At 46.4% G+C, this 15068-nt stretch overlaps 1 protein-coding gene across 2 annotated transcripts in view; it reads left to right on the forward strand.

Moving 5' to 3' along the window:
- GLDN (gliomedin) overlaps positions 1–14437 on the forward strand; it is a 60829-nt gene extending 46392 nt beyond the window's left edge. For both annotated transcript variants that reach the window (XM_086320934.1, XM_086320932.1), the window contains exons 6-10: positions 50–187; positions 3500–3583; positions 5126–5251; positions 6252–6402; positions 9177–14437. In XM_086320934.1, the coding sequence (XP_086177060.1) occupies positions 50–187; positions 3500–3583; positions 5126–5251; positions 6252–6402; positions 9177–9654 (977 nt within the window). In that variant the 3' untranslated portion in view covers positions 9655–14437. The remainder of the gene's footprint in view (positions 1–49; positions 188–3499; positions 3584–5125; positions 5252–6251; positions 6403–9176) is intronic.
- Positions 14438–15068: the final 631 nt, after the last annotated feature.

A 15068-nucleotide genomic window follows, 5' to 3' on the forward strand; every position in this document is an offset into this window, starting at 1 on the left:
ACAGCTCTCTAATCAACTCCCACCCCTGCTTCTCTCTCTCTTTCTCCAGGTGCCAAAGGTGACCAAGGCCCACCTGGCCCACCTGGCCCACCTGGGCCCCCAGGCCCTCCGGGTCCTCCAGGTCCCCCTGGAAGCAGAAGATCCAAAGGCCCTCGGCAGCCAAACATGTTCAACGGCCAGTGCCCAGGTCACACACCCCTGCCCTAGGGAGCTACCTCTTCAGTGAACAATCCCAAGCTCTCAGGCTTCACCCAGATTTTGTGACCAGATTGTTTTAATAAGGGGAGATTTTACCCAAAGCGAGTATTCCCTCCCCTTCTCCACCGACCTGGGAGGCCTGAACAGCCTGCCCAGGTTAAGGACTGGTGGCAGGTTTAGAATTGGGCCTCCTGCCTCCTGCCCTCATCCCTCTTCCTTCACTTGAGCTAGTCGCTCAATCATGTCCAACTCTTGGTGACCCCATGGACTGTACCCTGCCAGGCTCCACCATGGAATTCTCCAGGCAAGATTACTGGAGGGGTAGCTATTCCCTTCTCCAGGGGATCTTCCCGACCCAGGGATCAAACTCAGGTCTCCTATTTGGCAGGTGGATTCTCTATAAAGGCTGAGCCATCACCAGACTATTCCTCTTTCTTGCCAAATCCACCATCTCTGGAGCATGGAGGGCTTGACTGATGTTGGAGGGATGGAGACTATGGGGAAATTCAGATCATCTAACTCCCCATAGATACCCCAGTACTGCCATCACCACCTCTAAGCTTTGCTAACAATGCTAGCGATGTTGTAGGCATAGGGCTAAGTGCTCAGTTCATTTAATTCTACACTAGCCCTAAGATATAGGAGTCGTATTCTGACCAGTTCACAGATACAAAGCTGAAACCCTAGGGAGCTACGTAGTCTGTCCACGGTCACTCAGTTAGTAAGCAACAGCTGGGATTCAAACCCCAATGTGCCTGCCTGTAAAGCCCCTGCTTGGAGCATTTTCTTTTCGGAGACAGAAATCCACACGTTGAGAATAAGCCAACAAAGGGCAGTTCATTTCAGTCACTCAGTCATGTCCGACTTTGCGACCCTATGGACGACAGCATACAAGGCTTCCCTGTCCTTCACCAGCTCCCGGAGTTTACTCAAACTATGTCCATTGAGTCGGTGATGTCATCCAACCATCTCACCCTCTCTTGTCCCCTTCTCCTCCCTCCCTCAATCTTTCCCAGCATCAGGGTCTTTTCAAATGAGTCAGCTTTTCGCATCAGGTGGCCAAACTATTGGAGTTTCAGCTTCAACATCAGTCCTTCCAATGAGTATTCAGGACTGATTTCCTTTAGGATAAACTGGTTGGATCTCCTTGCAGTCCAAGGGACTCTCAAAGAGTCTTCTGCAATACCACAGTTCAAAAGCATCAATTCTTTGGTGCTCAGCTTTCTTTATGGTCCAACTCTCACATCCATACATGACCACTGGAAAAACCATAGCCTTGACTAGACGGACCTTTCTTGGCAAAGTAATGCAAGGGCGCCTGATCTCTGGCAGGCCTGGGCGGCTTGTTCTTTGGCCAGTTGTGACAGGGGTGGCCATGGGGTTGAGAGCTAAGAAGAAATCAAGGGCCGAGTTAATGAAAAGTCCTTCTCAGATGCTGCTATAACTTCTCCACACAGAGATGTTCAGGGACTTATTCCCCTAACTTGGGCCATGAGGAGGCACAACTGGATGCCTGGCTTCCTGGCAAGCAGAGAAGAGGGTCCTGACTGGGGTTTCTTTCTCACTTTCTGTGGATTTCTCCACCACTTTCCTAAACACTCTTTCATTCTGTCTGGTGCACTGTTCTTTCTGGAAGATGTTTGGGTTGGGGGGCTCACACACTCAGTTTCAGAGTGGGTGAATCTGAGCTTTCAGAGATGTCACCGTCACGCCCAGTAAATGGAGCCTGATTATGACCCTGCCCAGCAGTGAGCAGGCTGTTAATTCAATACCACCCTTTCGCTTAGCATCAGCCCTTTGTTCAGCCTCCCTGGGGGTGCAGGCTGAGCGGAACCATCCCCTGAGAGGAGGGGAAGTCTGGCCCTGCTTCTGTGGAATTCGGACTTGCCAGAGGCTCTGTCAGCAGTGAGAGGGGTGCTGGAGAGGTGCCCTCCCAGCCTAGCCTGTCTGCTAAGAGGCTGGTCGGCAGGAGTTGGGCTTCAGGGTTGTGAAAACTGCTTTAAAAGAGAGGCCATTTCCTTCTGCTGTGCCTCCCAGGAGTGAGTTCTGGCTGCCAGGCATCCAGCGTCTGAGCTTGGCCCTCGCTCCTGCTCCTCCTATCCCTTTCCTTTAATCCCGTCCCACCCCGTCAGCTTCAGAAGCTGGTGGGTAGGTCCTGCACGAGTTAACGAGACCCCTTCTTCAGACTAAGAATGGGAGGGTCTCTCTGTCCCTCTCTGTGCGAAGCCCAGGCCTCTAAGTGGAAACTCAGGGGGGAACTTGAGAGGCAGGATTGTGTGTGGGGAGTCTAACAGCCCCGAGACCGCTCTCATCCATGGCAGAAGGGCTTCAGAGAGACAGGGCTCATCCAGCTAAAGGAACATTTGAGAAGAGCCTCCCTATTTTACTGATAAAGACACCTCTCTAGTTTATTCTGTGTGTTTCCCTAGCGACAGTGGAGGTGCTCCTTTCTATCTAGCAACCACAGGTGATTGGAAACCCTCAGAATTTGCCTAGGGAAGTGGGGTCCTGGCCTTTCCCAGAAAGCCCGATTTGCTGAGACCTGCTGCCAGCCGGTCTGTGCCTTCTCATCTCCACACTGGCCACACTACCCCTGCCTTCTGTCCTGCTTCTGCCACCTGAGCCACCTCTTCACCAAAGGTCTGAGTTCAGCCCATTTGCTAAGGAAGATGAATCTATGCTTAGTCATAGCCTCAAACCAACTGTGAATCAGGTGCCCCTCAAGGGCCTGGGTTCCACAGGTCTTCGAGCAGAAAAAAACAGATGGAAAATGGGGAGGGGAAAGGGGCCCCGACCTCTCTGGTCTGGGCTGTCTCTAGGCTTATTCTTCCTCTGCTCCCTGGCAGTTCAGGAAGACAGGATGAAATGGGCCACCCCATCATGAGGCTGCTCCCTCATCCCCATCAACTTCCCTGAGGGTGAAAATCCCTCCAGAAAATACAAACTGTGATAGATTCCCACCTGCCCAGAGTGGCCAGGAACGTGTCAGTAAGCCTTCCCCACCTCCCCCAGATTGTTGAGAGTTAGGATAGCTGACTCAGGTGACATTTTCCTATTACTGACATCCTCTCAAGATTGTACAGTCTTAGCAACTATGATCATGAAATGCTTGTTGGGAACTCACCAGGCAGAGGAAAAAAAATTGGAAGCATATGAGTTGGTGCTTAAAAGCAAGCAAGCAAAAACCAAGGATGCTTATGGAACTCGAATCTGGAATAAGGTGGCGGAAAGCACCAGTTATGAACTTATACACATCTCACCGTGCCAACTGCATTTGCTCTGATTACCTTTGTTGTTTTAGGTGAGACATGTGCTGTACCAAATGATGACACCTTGGTTGGAAAAACTGATGAGAAAGTCAGTGAACACCATTCCCCACAAGCAGGTACAGAAACAAAGCATCCTGTTTATTTTTTTAATTATTTGTGCATGGGTCTGCATTGCTGTGTACAGGCTTTCTGCAGCAGCGGGGGCTACTGTCTAGTTGCGATGAAAGGACTTCTCGTCGTGGCGCCTTCTCTTGTTGTGGAGCACAGGCTCTACGTGCACTGGCTTCAGTAGTTGTGTTGCACAGGCTCAGTGGTTGTGGCTCGAGGGCTGCAGAGTGTGGGCTCAGTAGTTGTGGTACACGGGCTTAGTTGCTCTGCGGCATGTGGCATCTTCCCGGACCAGGGGTCGAACCTGTGTTCCCTGCATTGGCAGGCAGGTTATTACCCACTGGACCATCAGGGAAGTCCCAAAGCATCCTGTTTTAAAACTCAGAAATCAGATACCTTAACGTCATATGAACTAAAAAAATAAAATAAGCACAATGTGAGAGTTGTGAGTCATGTTTCTTTTGTTGCAAAATGAGGACTATAGCCCAGGAGAAAGCGTTTCAGGTAGCTCTGAGAAACTGCTCCAGAGCAGTAGGGGGAAAGGTCAGTATATATGTGATTTTGGTGAAGGAGGAGTACATGCAATCTAGCACATGTTTTTTGCAGAAGGTTTCTGCAAGTCACATGGAGCAGTCATCCCCATGAAGGATTTGGGTGCTTTTCTAGATACTTAGAAAGTGAAAGCGTTAGTCTCTCAGTCATGTCTGACTCTTTGTGCCCCATGGACTGTAGCCAGCCAGGCTTCTCTGTCCATGGAATTCTCAGACAGGAATACTGGGGTGGATTACCATTTCCTTCTCCAGGGTATCTCCCTACCCAAGGATAGAACCCAGGTCTCCCACATGGCAGGCAGATTCTTTACTGTCTGAGCCACCATATGAAGAGATACATGACTTCAGTTCAGTTCAGGTCAGTTGCTCAGTCGTGTCTGACTCTTTGTGACCCCATGGACTGCACCATGCCAGGCTTCCCTGTCCATCACCAACTCCCAGAGTTTACTCAAACTCATGTCCATTGAGTTATCACCACACAAGTGATGCCATCCTACCATCTCATCCTCTGTCGTCCCCTTCTCCTCCTGCCTTCAATCTTTCCCAGCATCAGGGTCTTTTCCATTGAGTTAGTTCTTCATATCAGGTGGCCAGAGAATTGGAGCTTCAGCTTCAGCATCAGTCCTTCCAATGAATATTCAGGACTGATCTCCTTTAGGATGGACTGGTTGGATCTCCTTGCAGTCCAAGGGACTCTTCTCCAACATCACAGTTCAAAAGCATCAATTCTTCGTCCTGGGCTCATAAAGTCAGCTCCTGAAAATATCTAACTATCTGAAGACTTGTTCTACCAGTCCCCCACTCCTGCCTCCACTGAGGACAGAGTGCCTCATTTCTGCTGTCCACCCTTAGCTCCTTGTAGGGGATGTGGAAAGTCAGCAGCTGCATCAGCACATGATTTAATCCTTGTAGAGGTAGAGGGCAAGTGCCAATGGCAACTGCCAATTTGTAGGTGACAGTCATAATTGGGAGGTGAGTAACTTTCTCTTCTTTTGATAGAATCCATGATCACATCCATTGGAAGTCCAATACAAGTGTTGAAAGTTAAAGAGACGTTTGGGACTTGGATAAGAGAGTCTGCTAACAAGAGTGATGAACGCATCTGGGTGACTGAACATTTCTCAGGTGCTTTTACTTGGTGGATGAGCCATATCTCTGCTGTAATTTTATATTTCCTTTGTTGCCTCCCTTCAGGCTTATCCTGTTTCTGTGTCTGAAATCCTTGCTCGTTGGTGTCACAGAATTGCTTTTTTTTAATTTTAGAAAGCCCAAATGAGTGGGCAGAATGCTGCTCTCAGTTGAGCACATTGGTGACAAACCTCACAGTTCAGATAAGAGGGACGTGACCAGGGTGCCTCCACTGCAGCTTTTTGGCAAAGTGTCCAGGAGGAAACAAATAGCATCCTGACTGATAAACCCTTTACAAACCCTGAAACCATAATGAAGAAGAAATGCCAGAGACAATTTTTTTTTTTTTTTTTTTTTGCACAGGCTATCTTTCTTTAAGGAGAATCCTTTTGGCCACTTTTCTCACATACCACAGTATCTGAGAGCCCAGGGGAGTGGGTGAGGTACCATCTCGAAGGTCTACTGCATCACACTGTCCCAAACAGATGTGGTCAGGCATTGCAGTGGCCCCATGCCAGAAGAGGCCTGGCCATGCCGACTAGTCAGAGCAATAGCTCAGACATGCTACTTTGGTCTCATGCAGGCTCACTCATCAGCTGGCAGTAACTGTCCAGATGACCAGCTGAAAGGGAACCTGTGACTCTAACGGGAAGAGCAAGGCACAGAGGCAGCATGGCCCCCTTGGAGGGCAGTGGTGGGAGGTGACCACACAGGTGCTCTTCACGATGCAGGCCTGTGGCAGAAAAGGTGATGAAATTGTAGGGGAGGGCGTGATACCATTTTCCTGGGAGGAGCAAAGGCAACTCTGGTTACTGTGTTCAAAAGATGGTTCAGGAATCTACGGAAGAGAATTGGCCTTCGGGTTTGGGAGCCTGGGATCTTGAAACTGGACAAGGACCCTTGCGGGATGTCTGACTCTCACCTTCTGTCCTTTTACCCCTCCTCCCCCAGCTCACCTCCAAGCTGTGACTGTCTTTCCCTGGTTTCCCTCCTACAGGCATCAGGGTGAAGGAGTTCGAAGACCAGCCCTCACTGCTGAACGGCAGTTACACGCTCATCCACCTCCCGTACTATTTCCACGGCTGTGGGCACACTGTTCACAACAACTCTCTCTACTACCACAAGGGAGGCTCCAACACCATAGTGAGGTGAGTCCTTCAGGGCCCCGCTGCCCCTCCTCGCCCATCCCAGCTGGTACCTACTGTGCGTGGCACTTCAGTCATACTTCAGCTACTTAAGGGAAGGGACTGTGGTTCTACCCTCTATGTTCCCGGGGCCTGGCGCACAGCCAGAGGTCAGTCAGGGTTTGCTGACTGAATGAACCGCAGGCCACAAGGAGTGAGCCCCCATTGCATTTATTGCTGGTCTGGAACCAAGTGTAAGTTCAGGGCCAGAGAGAAGGAAGCTGGGAGTGACTGGGGGTGGCAGGGGTGGGGGGCGGAAGCTTTCTCATCCTTTGGGGAAAAAAGAGCAGAATCCAGGCCTCCCTCTGGCAGGAAGGTGTCACACCCCCAAATAGGTTTTGTTCTGAAAACTGTTGGGTGTGAAGAATTTCATGTCACAGCTGAGATCTCTGAGGACTAGAGACTGCAAGGCCTTCAGGTGGTTCTGTCATCCTGACAGAGCCCTCACCAAGCCACCTCCACACGCCCTCCATCTTCCCATGGGCAGGAGAGGTGGCCACCCAGGTAGTTGGGGCCCAGGACAGCAGCCCAGGCTTCCTGGCTCCGCACAAGAATTGCTAAAGGTTGTCTGCATGGCTCAAGAAGACATCAAGTGCTGGGCTTTAGAGGCAGACATCATCTTGGGCAAATCAAGGGAGCAGTGAACGCAATCAAGTTCCAACCCTCCCACCTACTTATTTGTGACCTTAGAGGAGAGACACCACTTCCGGTGACTTCCATGCCCTCACTACAAATGGAAAGATGGATGAGAACCTCTGCAGCCCTCCAACTGTACTCCCATTGGAAATGACAATTCCAGTGTTATGAAAGCCGTGGTCCTCATCATTCCAAACAAGAGACCTGCATCTTGAGGGAGGACTAGATTCCTCCATGGGCACGGGCTTGCTAGTACATCATGCAGTCAAACCAGCCACGCCAGACACACATGTCAGCCGTGGCTGGAGGCACCCCCTCCTGTGCCTCTGCACCACCTCCCATCCTGGGCTCCCTCAGCACCTCAGCACCTCCTGGCTACCTCATCTAGACAGAATCTTGTGCTAAAAGAAAAAGATAACTGGCCCGCCACCCATTCAGAAGCCCTCTCTCCCCACACACACTGCTTTCTGTGACATTTGTTCTCATTCAGTCCCTGCATGTGCATGTGTGCTAAGTCGCTTCAGTTGTGTCCGACTCTTTGCGACCCCATGGACTGTAGCCCGCCAGCCTCCTCTGTCCATGGGATTCTCTAGGCAAGAATAGTGGAGTGGATTGCCATTCTCTCTTCCAGGGGATCTTCCCAACCCAGCAATCCAACACACATCTCTTTTGTCTCCTGCATTGGCAGCGGGTTCTTTACCACCAGGAAGCCTTGTGGCTGCCATATATATAGAGCCACCCAGGTGGCACAGTGGTAAAGAATCCACCTGCCAAACAGGTTCAATCAAAGCAGGTTCGATCCCTGGGTCGGGAAGATCCCCTGTAGAAGGGAATGGCTACCCACTCCAGTATTCTCACCTGGGAGATCCCTTGGACAGAGGAGCCTGGCGTGCTACAGTCCATGGGGTCGCAAAAGAGTCACACATGACTGAGCAACTGAGAGCAGTTACGTGGGGTATTCTGGGGTGAATGAGGCCCAGAGGAGGATTGGCCACCCTAAGAAAGAGTGGCTTCTAATGGCACTAAGCTTGTGTGAGGTTAGAACAACTGTATTGGGGCCCTGCTCCAGTGCCTGGCTACAGTCTGGGAGGAGAATCGGAGGCAGACTGGAATTAGACCCTGTTTTTGCTGGAAGAGACAAGCCTCATCAAGAAAAGCAACTGTCAGTGCCAGTACCAGACAGGGACAGTCCTGAATCCCTGGCATTCAGAGGAAGGGGAGCCCTGAAAGCAGAGATGGGCATGAAAGACCTTCTAAAGCCCTCACTCTTGTCTAGTTTCTTTTCCAATTTACTTCAGGATTTCTTAACTGGCTTCGAGCTTGCTGTACTCCGGTGCATCCCCGCAGCTTCGCACCTGTCACAGTTCTGCTGCTGCTCAATGGCGCCTCCTAGTGCTTTTCTTTTCGTTTAGCCTTGAGTCCCTGAATTTTCATTCCTGAAGCTGAATCAAAATCCACTTTTGCTCTGATGTAGGTTTGGAGTCTGCCAAATCAAACAGCCTCCAGGAGCTGAGGGGCATGGGGTTTCACGCCGTCACTTCATTGATCTACTTGCTTACCAAAGAAAGAAAAGTGACTTTACAGCCATGACTTTGCTACTTCACCTCTCAGCTGCTGACTTCCTTCATTGAGCCTGCTGTGAAACTTTTGTCTTAAAACTCCAGCGTGGAGTAGAGGAACCACCCCCAAACTTGGAGGTCAAAAGCCTGAGTTTAAACTGCTTGTCTGTATTCCTGAGCTGGTCACATCTCCTTTTCTCATGAGTAAAATGAAATGACAGACTAGATTATCTTCTAAGGCCCCTTGCCGCTTTGAGAGGGCATATCAGGAGGTCAGCAGACACCTGAGGATTCAGGAAGTGAAGGACTTTTACCGAGGTCACATGGTTAGTAGGTGGACAGTGAGATGTAGTCACCAGCCTCTGCATCCTCACTGCTCATGGTGTTGCAGATGTAATAGCAGAATGAGCACAACCTGGAACTTACTAGAAATGCAGAATCCCAGGCCCCACCCTAGGTTAACAGAGGAGCCTAAAAACCACCCTTGTCCATAAAAATGGTGTCTAATATCTACTTTTTTTTTTTTTTTTTTACACATTTCAGGTTTGAATTTGGCAAAGAAACATCCCAAACTCTGAAGCTTGAAAATGCCTTGTATTTTGATCGAAAATACCTCTTTGCAAATTCCAAGACGTACTTCAATTTAGCTGTAGATGAAAAGGGCCTTTGGATTATCTATGCTTCCAGCACGGACGGCTCAAGCATCCTTGTCGCACAGCTGGAGGAGAGGACCTTCTCCGTGGTGCAGCACATCAACACTACGTACCCCAAGTCCAAGGCCGGCAACGCCTTCATTGCCCGAGGGATCCTCTATGTCACTGACACCAAAGATACGAGGATAACGTTTGCCTTTGACCTGTTAGGAGGGAAACAGATCAATGCAAACTTTGCTCTAAGGACTTCCCAGTCTGTTCTTGCCATGTTATCATACAATATGAGAGACCAGCATTTGTATTCTTGGGAAGATGGCCATTTAATGCTTTATCCTGTGCAGTTTCTGTCAGCCGCATTATACCAGTGATAGGAAGCATTCTATTCCCCTCAGTAAATTTCAGCTCTTCTCTGGCACCATGTGTGTCCCGATAGGAAACTTGTCTTTAAGGGCGGTCAGGTAATTAGCTGTCATAATCTCACGACACGGGTGCTTACGTGGTGTTTCCCCTTTAATTCGGATTCTGTAGGGGGAAATAACAGACTGGAACTCAAAAATGGCTGGCATTTGGTAATTCCTTCACAAAGTAGCTGCGCAAGTTACCTCTCCCTCTTTAGGTCTTGTTTTTCCCCACTGGTAATATGAAAGGACTGGCTAAGATGATTGGTAAGATTTCCTTACCTGTAGGGAATTCTGTGATTCTTAGCTGCTGCTGCTCTCGCAACTTTTGTGTATTTGGTTTTGGATTTTATTTTTGGCTTTTAGCCATGGCTGAGCAGATGTACCTGTGAGTTGATCAGCCTGGTGGTCTGAGCAATGAATTCCTTAGTGCCGACTTATGTTTATTGTCTTGGAAGCTGCACTGACCCTTTAAGGCTGTTGAGGTACCTTATTACCCCTAACTTATTACCTTTCTCTGCATCTTCATCTGCCACCAGAGCGTCAAAGTGGGCATCATCCTTAGCTCCTGATTACCACGCCAAAATTAGCCAAAGCCAGGAATAGCTGCCTGCATTGAAGCAGAAACAGGCTTCCTGGGTTCCTGTCAATTTCTGACCATGCCAATCTGCAGCTCGGCTCATACACATTGAATCTGCAGGGTCTTTCTGCCCTAGATCTGCGTCTGCTCTCAGAGCAAATACTGTGCAAGCGGACATTAATCCAGTGAGAACCTTGAGAGGCACTTTGCAGTTTTCAGAAGAAAGGTGCCATTCGTGGTTATTATCTAGAACAGGGATGGGCAAACTGTGACCCTTGGGCCAAAGACAGCCCATTGGCTGTTTCTGTAAATAAAGTTTTATTCAACACAATCAGAGGCATTTGCGTATTGTCACAGGCGTATTATAGGCTGTGACTACTTTTGCTGTATACTGGCAGTGTTGAATCACTCTAAGAAAGTTGAGTAACAGCTCCCCAAATCTAAAACATTTATTTTCTGGCCTTTAATAACAATAGTTTGCCAATCCCTGATCTAGAATAGTAAAGTGAGCCTGATTCTTAGAAGGGCTTATTGACCTGAGCCTGTTTGTTATATATTTTTTTTTGTTTCAGACTAAAAAGTGGTCATTTATATGCTTTGAGTTTATAGTAAAGCACAAGGGTGAGAACAGCATAAAATTAAGCGTGCCCCCCCCCCAAAAAAAGCAGTTAATGAACTGTTCTTACCCTAATGTAGTTTTTCTTTTTAATATATGTTATCTGGCTTTTTTCTCCTTGTGACTTTTTAAACAATTTTAATTGGCAGATAATTACTTTATAACTACCCAAATATAGTTTTAAAGAATGTGATCTGGTCCCTTTGGATGCCAGGAGAAAATCCAGTTTAACTTGCTCCTAGTTCAGTTCAGTCACTCAGTCGTGTTCAACTCTTTGCAGCCTCATGGGCTACAGCATCCAGGCTTCCTTGTCCATCACTAACTCCCAGAGCTCACTCAAACTCAAGTCCATCGAGTCGGTGATGCCATCCAACCATCTCATCCTCTGTCGTTCCCTTCTCCTCCTACCTTCAATCTTTCCCAGCATCAGGGTCTTTTCTAAAGAGTCAGTTCTTCATATCAGGTGGCCAAAGAATTGGAGCTTCAGCTTCAGCATCAGTTCTTCCAATGAATATTCAAGACTGATTTCCTTTAGGATGGACTGGTTGGATCTCCTTGCAGTCCAAGGGACTCTCAAGAGTCTTCTCTAACACCACAGTTCAAAAGCATCAATTCTTTGGTGCTCAGCTTTCTTTATGGTCCAACTCTCACATCCATACATGACTACTGGAAAAACCATAGCTTTGACTAGATGGACCTTTGTTGGCAAAGTAATGTCTCTGCTTTTTAATATGCTGTCTAGGTTGGTCATAGATTTTCTTCCAAGGAGTAAGCATCTTTTAATTTCATGGCTGCAGTCACCATCTGCAGTGATTTTGGAGCCCCCCAAAATAAAGTCTCTCACTGTTTGCATTGCTTCCCCATCTATTTTCCATGAAGTGATGGGACCAGATGCCATGATCTTAATTTTTTGAATGTTGAGTTTTAAGTCAGCTTTTTCTCTCCTCTTTCACTTTCATCAAGAGGCTCTTTAGTTCCTCTTTGCTTTCTGCAATAAGGGTGGTATCATCTGCATATCTGAGGTTATTGATATTTCTCCCGGCAATCTTGATTCCAGCTTGTGCTTTATCCAGCCCAGCATTTTGCATGATGTACTCTGCATATAAGTTAAATAAGCAGAGTGACAATATACAGCCTTGACTTACCCCTTTCCCAGTTTGGAACCAGTCTGTTGTTTCATGTCCGGTTCTAACTGTTGCTTCTTGACCTGCATACAGATTTCTCAAGAGGCAGGTCAGGTGATCTGGTATTCCCATCTCTTGAAGAATTTTTCACAGTTTGTTGTGATCCACACAGTCAAACGCTTTGGCATAGTCAATAAAGCAGAAATAGATGTTTTTCTGAAACTTTCTTGCTTTTTCTATGACACAACAGATGTTGGCAATTTGATCTGTGGTTTCTCTGCCTTTTCTAAATCCAGCTTGAACATCTGGAAGTTCACAGTTCACGTACTGTTGAAGCCTGGCTTGAAGAATTTTGAGCATTACTTTGCTAAAGTGTGAGACGAGTGCAATTGTGCTGTAGTTTGAACATTCTTTGGTGCTGCCTTTCTTTGGGATTGGAATGAAAACTGACCTTTTCATTGGAATGAAAACAGGCCTCAGCAGTCCTGTGGCCACTGCTGAGTTTTCCAAATTTGCTGGCATATTGAATGCAGCACTTTAACATCATCATCTTTTAGGATTTGAAATAGCTCAACTGAAATTCCATCACCTCCACTAGCTTTGTTCGTAGTGATGCTTCCTAAGGCCCACTTAACTTCATACTACAGGATGTCTGGTTCTAGGTGAGTGATCACACCATCGTGGTTATCTGGGTCATTAAGATCTTTTCATATAGTTTTTCCGTGTACTTGCTCCTAAATGCCCTTAAATACATATATTTTCTGCCAACTCGGTTCTTCAAACATCCTTCAGCCCAGCACTGAGGTCCAGGCAGGGCCACCGAGAGTAGAGAGGAGTCCAGGGGTCCTACAGCCAGGAAGGACACCTAGGGAAATACTTATGTAAAGATTTCTCAGCAGTTTGCCCTCACTGAGTACATGCATGTGTTAGGGGGGAGCTTCTGAAACTTTTTCACTGGCGCCTCATCGATTCTCAGTGGCCCTGAGTCCTGGTTTTATACCATATTAGTGGAAGCATTTTAAAACTCAGGGAATGTGCAGATTGAAATATTTGAGTCTCCACACCCCCTGAATAAACCTAGGCAGCTATGAGGGAATTTGTTGTTGCTGTGTTCTCAAAATAATGGGTATTTGAAACTTTTCCCCCCACTTGTTAATTAGATTGGTTGTATCATGTCATCACAGCTTTTTTAAAAAAATGTCCTCTTCAGATTCATGTTTTATAACAGAGTAGAATAGAGTTTCGTGTTCAAGATCAATGTGTTTAATATGTGCTGCTCTTCTTTTAAAGTATTTAAAAATATATGTTGGCTGTTTCTGGACACAGGGGACCTGAATATATATATATAATTTCATAGTGATGATTATAATAGTAATATATACAATACTAACTGTAAATATAGTAACAACCAAAAGAGGTTAGTTATTGAATTAGCCCATATTTATTTTAGAAAAAGTTTTAGAAACCCCACTCTTGGTATTTGATTTATCTTGGCACCCTTAACTGTTGGTAAGGAATCATATACTCACTGCTAGAGATATATAGATTGGGATTTCTTGCTCTCTTTTTTTTTTTTCACTATGGCAGAGTAATATAAGGACAACTGAGTCTGACCAACAAACAAAAATTAGAGAGTAATTTCATAATAGGGTTGAAAAGTTTGTCTTTACAGAGTGTAAAGAATTCAGATTTTACTCATTCTTTCCTGCAAACAGTGCTCGATTTAAAAAAAAGGTTTGAGCTCACTGCTAAAATAGAATGTACCAGCTAATGTTTTCAAATCAAGATATCATTTTAGCAGTTTACATTGATGCTTATAAGCAAAGTTACTTTAAAGCACTTTTCAAACATTTGCACTTCTGATGTCAGAATCAAACCAGATAATTCCCTAATTCTTCTTTAATCTAAAGCAGATAACTTCCCACCAGAGAGTAAATAGAACCATCCCTTTCAACCTCAGAGGTTGGGTGGACCCCGTTTCAAAGCATTTTCTTGCAAACTGATATTGTGCCCTATCACTTAGCCCAGGTGTTATGGCAAAGAAAGAGTCGGGGAGGAGAGTTTTAAAATGAGGAGTTCTGATCTTAGGTACCTCCACAGTCTGTTACCTTCCAAGGTTGCAAGATAAAAAGTCAAACAAGACACTAAAATTCTTAAAGAACCAGGTGTCTTTTTCTAACTGCACTGACTACATTTTGACTGTGACTAGCTGATCACAGACCATCTAAAGGAGAAGTTCACGACTGAGCTTCTCAGTTTTCATACAGCTGCTATGACCTGGTGAACCACATCATTAAAAGCCATAATTTCCAATCTGTAACCACAGATTCTAAGCTATTCTGAACAACGAATGGATCATGGTGAATGTATCTTTTTAGGTTGTAATTTATTTAACTTTAATTAGTCAATAAAAATAATCATTGCTGAACATAATCACATGTTGAAACAAGTGTACTGTTATTATTACCTGATGTTAATTTATACCTAATGTTTAAAAGAAAAGATAACCAAAAACCAGTATTGTGGTAGAATTATATTCATATTTGTTGCTCCTCTATTCAAACTCTCATAGTTTGCTGGCTCCTTCTGAGTACTGAAAAAAGTCATTAATATGGATTGTTTTCTCTATCAGAAAACATGAAAAATGTGCAACTACTTACTAAAACTAGATACTTACAGACGTAAGTGGAGAAGGCAATTGCACCCTACTCAGGTACTCCTGCCTGGAAAATCCCATGGATGGAGGAGCCTGGTAGGCTGAAGTCCGTGGGGTCACTTCGAGTTGGACACGACTGAGCGACTTCACTTACACTTTTCACTTTCATGCGTTGGAGAAGGAAATGGCAACCCACTCCAGTGTTCTTGCCTGGAGAATCCCAGGGATGGGGGAGCCTGGTGGGCTGCCATCTATGGGGTCACAGAGACGGACACGAGTGAAGCAAATTAGCAGTAGCAGCAGCAACAGACATAAGTGCAATGAAGATTTGTTAGTTTATTGGCTTAGTTTAGGCAACTAAAAAGGACACGATGTTACAGGCTAAACACTGAAGGAATTTTTTAAATT

The sequence above is a fragment of the Bos grunniens genome, chromosome 10 (genome assembly GCF_055505025.1).
Source record: "Bos grunniens cultivar Pamir isolate PY7600 chromosome 10, Bosgru_T2T1.0, whole genome shotgun sequence".
NCBI lineage: Eukaryota > Metazoa > Chordata > Mammalia > Artiodactyla > Bovidae > Bos > Bos grunniens.